Here is a 7,179-nt window from a genome sequence, read left to right as displayed (position 1 = left end):
TTGTTTTTTATATGACACAGGAGTCGTTGTAGATTTTACATTGTATGATAGACACGGGAGTCGTGTAGATTTTACATTTGTATGATAGACACGGGTGTCGTGTAGATTTTACATTTGTATGATAGACACGGGTGTCGTGTAGATTTTACATTTGTATGATTGACACAGGAGTCGTGTAGATTTTACATTTGTATGATAGACACGGGAGTCGTGTAGATTTTACATTTGTATGATAGACACGGGAGTCGTGTAGATTTTACACATGTATGATAGACACGGGAGTCGTTTAGATTTTACATTTGTATGATAGACACGGGTGTCGTGTAGATTTTACATTTGTATGATTGACACAGGAGTCGTGTAGATTTTACATTTGTATGATAGACACGGGAGTCGTGTAGATTTTACACATGTATGATAGACACGGGAGTCGTGTAGATTTTACACTTTTGATAGACATGGGAGTCGTGTAGATTTTACACATGTATGATAGACACGGGAGTCGTGTAGATTTTACACTTTTGATAGACATGGGAGTCATGTAGATTTTACACATGTATGATAGACACGGGTGTCGTGTAGATTTTACACATGTATGATAGACACGGGAGTCGTGTAGATTTTATACTTGTATGATAGACACAGTAATGATTAAACACATTTGTTGTAGAATACAGCTTCAGATAAAGAACCGATGGAGCAAAGAAAATCCCCCCAGAAGATTTCACAAACTGTTATGGAGGACGATGACACACAGCCACCAGACTCGCCTGAGGTTTTCAAAATGGAGGTAATTTAAACAGATAGCATACTAGAGAACAAAAAGAAAATTTCAAAAGTCATTATGTCAAAAAAAATATTTTTTTGTCCACAACAAATATTGCTTTGGTCTTATTTACCCAGGTCTGTCCCAACCTGTTATAAACCAATGACCTTGAGACCCCCTCAACAGATTTGGTTCATGTTTTTTATGGTTCCCTGGAAGAATTTCGTTACATTACAAAAAGTTTTCCGAGAAAAATTACCCACAAAAATTGAGAGATTATGTTTATATATGTATATAACATTGGTAAGCTTGAATAAATTTATATTTAAGAAATAATTGTTATTTTTCGTTGTTCAATGGTGTATGAACGGCATTTTTTGACAGATATTTATTACTTTAAATCTGTGATAAAAAATCATAAGAAACAGTATTCTACGTTCGTTATACGTAGTGACGAAACAGCTGAATGATCGATGTAACAGCATAACAGATAGTTCCAATTTGGCGGGAAAGGTAATGGGAAAGGTAATCAAGTACAAAAGTACACAAAATATAGTTCCACACAAATTCATTATTTTAGGGGCCGCGGTGGCCGAGTGGTTAAGGTGTCCCGACACTTTATCACTAGCCCTCCACCTCTGGGTTGCGAGTTCGAAACCTACGTGGGGCAGTTGCCAGGTACTGACCGTAGGCCGGTGGTTTTTCTCCGGGTACTCCGGCTTTCCTCCACCTCCAAAACCTGGCACGTCCTTAAATGACCCTGGCTGTTAATAGGACGTTAAACAAAAACAAACCAAAAATCATTATTTTAATCATCATGAAAGAAAAATATTGAAATGTTGTCTTCAATTTTACAATTATTAACAAGTTTAAAGTTGATAAAACATTTCATGTGTAATCAAACGCGATTTTATATTCACACTTCTGCATTCTACGTGGCACCGTCAACAATGTACTGTATGTATTCATACGCGGCAGGTTAATTGTTCACCTAGGAATGAGCACTAATTTTGTTAGTACCTTCATATAGAGAACACACAGTGGAAATGTAAATATATACAGTTAAACCCCAATATTTCGCCACCCATTATACGGCCAAAATTTATTTAGAACGGATTTCCTCACACACTAATGCACCCGTTTTACTGACGGGTCATTACAGAAGGTGGCGATATAGCGAGGTTGTACGTTTAAACCGTGCCATCTGGAACATTTGTTCATGTTTCCAGCCAATGGACTAAAGGTTGGAAAATATTGTACTGAATATTCGCAGGGAATCGGTATTCATTTGCCAATGTTCGAACATTCGTTTCAGCTCTTATTTCAACTGACAAGTTTGTGAGCTGGACCTGAAGGTCATTTAAAAAAGAAAAAGAAAAATTAGTGCCTAGCAAGGGAGAAGGGGAGACGTGTTTGTATTCACAAAAATAATCTCTAGTTTGTTTGACTTGTTTTGTAGTCTCCAGAAGAATCCAAGGAAGTGAGACTGATCAATACACCGGAGGAGGAAACAACACAGGACTACTTTGATGGTCAACAATCTGAAGACAACATCCAAGTACTGATCTTATCAAAATAACAGCAATGTGTTATCTAGACATAAGAATTAAGACGTTTATGTGGTCGGTATTAATATGTTTTTTATAATAATCAAAAGTTTGAAAAATATCTATCTATTTAGGTCATCAGACCCAAAGGAGCTCTCATATTCCCTTCATCATCTATAAACATTTTTCAACTTCTCATAAACCCCTAATAGCTAATTTCAACAGAAATTTTTCATGGCAAAACGGCAACCAAAATTTTGAATTGTACCGTCAAGGGAGACATAAGGAAGAAGAAAGTTGTTTAAAAAAACGAGAAAAGATAAGATCCAAAATTTGGTTACCTCTTACAATAATGCAATGTTGTACAGTCTTGCACAAGTACAATCTTACGCTCTACCTGCAGGGCAGTTCTATCAATAAGATTTCAGATGAGTTGGACAATCGGGCCAATACAACTTTACCTTACATAGTTAGAGTTATTGCCCTTTGTTACCTTGGGATTTTGTGATTATGATAACTTGAGAAAACAGATATTGAACAGATATACCTTAGCCTTCTTTCAAGGTAACATGGGTCAAATATGATACATGTTTTTTTTTTTTTTTTAATAAAAAATTATCTATAGGTGTAGATAAGAACTTCGGTGACCGTTCAGGCCAGTGACCTCATGTTTGTCTCACTAGTCCTGTGTCTAGTGTTTCCAAAACACTTTCCAGACCCTGAGTATAACTTTCTTTATTTTGAAGACGTTGGTTCCAAACAGTCAAGCAACACCTCCTAATGAAGCATCAGACAATGTTCAGCATCGGTTAGCAGGGCGGACTCCTCCCCCCCGATTATTCCATCAAATCCACAACTCGGGTGTTGAACCCCCTACCAGTAGAAAAGCTTGCCCTTCCAAAAGTAAAAATTCAAGTACATCATACAGTGACAAAGGTTTTGAGGCCAATGTTCCCTCTGAAACTAAAGGTTCTTTCACCATTAAAACACTGAAGAACAAGATGGTGGAGATGGCTCATATGGTACAAAATAAGTTTGGGCACAAGTCTGACAAGGCTGGGAAAGGAAATACATCTGGTGAACCAGATATCACCAGGAAGGTAGTTTACTGTTTTCTTCACTGTCAGATTATCCGTATGTTAGACCCTGCCCACAAATAAACATCCTTTATTTTAGCAGAATCCTAAATTTGAAAAGCTGAAAGTGGTTAAAAGATAAGTCCTCCCCAAATGATGATTTTCAGCTTGCCAGAACAAATCCAGGGGAGGTATACCACAGGCGTTGGCGTCGTCCAGGGACAGCTAGGTTTAAACTTTTTATCAAAGTGTTTTGACAATACTAATGGGGATAAAGCTATGTTTTTGACGTGTGTTCCTTATGAGAAGACCTTTTCATTGGTACTACACTTGCAGACCTTGACCATGACCTTTTGAAAATTTAATCTTGGCCACAGTAACTGTTAACTGTTTGAGATAGGGCATTTGACGTGTGTTCCTTGTGACAAGACCTTTCCATTAAGACTTACATTTGCGGAGCGTGACCTTCAACCTACTTTTAAAAAATTAATACTGAATTCCAACCTACTTGATGTAGGTGTAGTATGGCACTGCAAAAATAATGGCGGTGTTTATTTTTTTGAAAAAAAATGTCCACCATTTCCTAGCTTCTGATTGGTCAAAATTTAAATATTGTCTGATTTTGATGAAATTTGGTATACATGTTCACCATGGAACACTTCACTTTTGCCACCTCAGTTTCAAATTTTAAGAAAATGGCCACCATTTACTGGCTTCCGATTGGTAAAAATTTTAATTGTTTTATAGAGGTATTACAGGACTGTGACTTTAACTGAATGGGTTTCGCTGCCATAGTAACCACAGGTAGGCTGATTAGTCGAAATTTAAACATTGTCCAATTTTGATGAAAATCTGTACAAAGGGGTTTTAGGGGACTGTGAATTCTACTTTATGGCTTTGGCTGCCATAGTTACCACATATGTAAGCTTCTGAATGGTCGAAATTAAGATATTATTTGAATTCTATGAAAATTGGTTTATAGGTTTTTGTTAGGAATGCAACAGTTTTAGTTTTAAAAGACAAGTAGATTTGTTTGGAGCAAAATAGTGTGGGATTAAGATATATTATCCCTGTTAATGCAGAGTTTTACTAACTTTAAAGATGTGTTTTAGGTGTGTTCAGTTCTATAAGGGAATCATTGTTGAGGAAAGTTTTTTTTAAACCATAACATATGACATGATTTCATTAAAGAATTCATTAATTATAGTAAGAAAGTAAGTGATGAAGATGTAAATAAAAATGGTGGTATGAATTATGGCATTAATTTTAATCTTTTACAGGATTCATCATCTTCACAAGAAAGTGACATCTATAATGTGCCTACCCTTATAAGGCATTACAGGTAAGACAGAATTATCTCCCTTTAACAGGAAAATCTCTCTTTGTACCATCGTAAGAATAATTCGGTCCACGTTAGTTTCAGAATTTTTATTAATCCTTAGATTAAAACAATGTCACTCGAGGATCTTTTTTATTGAAACAGAAATTGATTTTCACATCTTTCAAGTAATCCTCACCCCAAATAAGTATCCATGGTTAAACATAAACAAGTCTTGTCTTGGGTATGTTAAGCCAGTTCTTTCATTTTTACAATCCCTTTTTAATATACATATGAATTTAATTTCTTGTAGAAGAGCAAAGAAGGTATGTATGATTCTTTTTATTTCGTTTTGAGTTTTAAGCTTTCTGAACAGAAATTACTCCTTTCACAGTCATGTCTAGGTTTATAACATTAAATATTGACAAATCTCAAGTCACATCTTAAGACATATTTATGCTACACAAACATAAAATATAAATCACTTTAAATAGAAATAGATTTTTATATTTATTGAACTAGACAGTTTTATGTAGAGGGTATAGTCCAAACAAAGTGACTTGACATGTTGAACTTTGATCATCATATTTGGAAATAGATGCATTTCACACATATGTATATATGCAACAGTTTGTACAATACCATTTACATTGGCTGGTTCAAATATTGTAGGGTATTCAGACAGCGGTCTGAGGGGTGGGGTCTGACCCAGTAGGGGAAATATAATGATTGCTTTAAATTCTTCTGTAGGAATGAAAATATTTGGGCCATATTTGCTTGGAAGCATCCTTTGGCAGAGGAGAACCAATTTTGTACAAACAGTGCGGACCAAATAAGTGAAATATACACCAATTGGTTAAGATCCTTTTTTCATATGATTGAAACAATTGGACAATACCCAGCATGCTTGTTCTTCCAAAACCATAAACAATGTCATCCAACCAAACCTGACATGTTATATAAAAAAAAACATCGCCAATTAATGGCTCAGAAAAGTAAAAGTGAAGATTCTCACTGTGTCATGGCTCCCCTAAAGTATGGAAACCAGCCAGTCGATGCTTCAAAAGTATGACATCATAAATTTTGAATTCTTGTGAGCTTAAGTGTGATCTGACTTGAATTATCTATCTGACAGGTGACACCTAGATACCCGTTTTATGCTCCTGACCCTGGGAGTGTACAGTTCTATACTAAAGTGATTATACAGCAGTTGGAGATCTACAGTCGGAAGTTGACCGAGGTTCAGACCAAGGCAGCAGAGATTATCGCCTGGGGTGAGCCTGTCAAATGTGGCCGCATCATGGAAAAGGCACTGGATTTTGCTCCTGTCATCCGAACTAGGCAGTAAGTATATTTCTCGAATGATTTATTTCCCACAGGCGAGAAGAAGGATTTGAAAGTACTTGTCCAAAGGTAAGTGACCTGAAATTTCCTTGCATGGATTTAGACTTCCATTGCCCAAATATCAACAAATATTGTTGGAATTAGCTATAAGCCGAGTATGTCAAATTTAGAAATGAAACTACAGAGGCTTTCAGTGGCATTGTCAATTCTTAAACAGAATAAACATGAACACTTACCGTGCTTAAAGTGACATGCTGTACTCACTCATTTGACTGGCCAGTAATCACGGAAAGTGTTGTACCTGTGAGCCAGTTATAGGCCCATTTACAGTGCTTAATCTGAGGGTCGGCCGGTCGGAAAAAAAAGACTTTTTAACACAAGCACTAGTATTTAATTTTGAAAAAAAATGTTTCGCTCATTTCTGTGTCCTACTTTCAGTTTGTGGATTTGATCGTGAAATGTCAGCGTTGCAGATAAAAATAAAATAGAAAATATCCTGCAAGAACAACAAGGCTAAAGGTTTATTATGTATTCAATGTTGATGTAACATCTATAAAGATTACATATTTCGTGTATTTGGACTTTTGTCCGGTTCCATGTCACTTCAAGAATCCCCAACCTTCTACCATTACAGAAGTTCTCGGGACTTATATGTGTGAAACTTAAAGGTCAATGTATTCTGAGTGTTTAAAGGTCTGACCTACTGATGCTGTGATTGGTTGGAAATTTAGAATTTCCACCTATGACTGCGCTCATAACACTTAATTTTGGCATGAAATGCAAACTGAGGAATCGGCATTTGGACAAATAAAACATTTACATTTAGCTTAGATATTTACCTGATGTATAACAGATGTGGCCGCCCAGTTTTTATTATACCCCCGCAACGAAGTTAGGGGGGGTATACTGGAATCAGGTTGTCTGTCCGTCTGTCTGTAGACGCATTTTGTCCGGACAACTCCTCCTAAGCCAATGGGCCAATTCCGATGAAACTTCACACATATATTAATGATTATGTGTAGATGTGCATGCCACTTTATTTTCTTTCAAAATTATGGTTGCTATGGCAACTGGTCACTATAAACAGGTTTTCTGATAAGAACCATAAGTTAAAGTTTGTCCGAACAA

General features: G+C 36.3%; 1 protein-coding gene across 1 annotated transcript; it reads left to right on the top strand.

Moving 5' to 3' along the window:
- Positions 1-670: 670 nt before the first annotated feature.
- On the top strand, positions 671-6,055 carry LOC117320050 (the record flags this gene model as incomplete). The annotated part of the gene is made up of 6 exons (XM_033874741.1): positions 671-790; positions 2,226-2,324; positions 3,060-3,413; positions 4,670-4,731; positions 5,021-5,033; positions 5,843-6,055. Coding segments are annotated over 6 exons (861 nt in total), but the record flags the coding sequence as incomplete, so codon positions are not given.
- Positions 6,056-7,179: the final 1,124 nt, after the last annotated feature.

Source organism: Pecten maximus, unplaced genomic scaffold (assembly GCF_902652985.1).
Source record: "Pecten maximus unplaced genomic scaffold, xPecMax1.1, whole genome shotgun sequence".
NCBI classification, from domain to species: Eukaryota; Metazoa; Mollusca; class Bivalvia; order Pectinida; family Pectinidae; genus Pecten; species Pecten maximus.
Note: the sequence above shows the minus strand (reverse complement) of the source record. Positions and strands in the feature narration are given on the sequence as shown.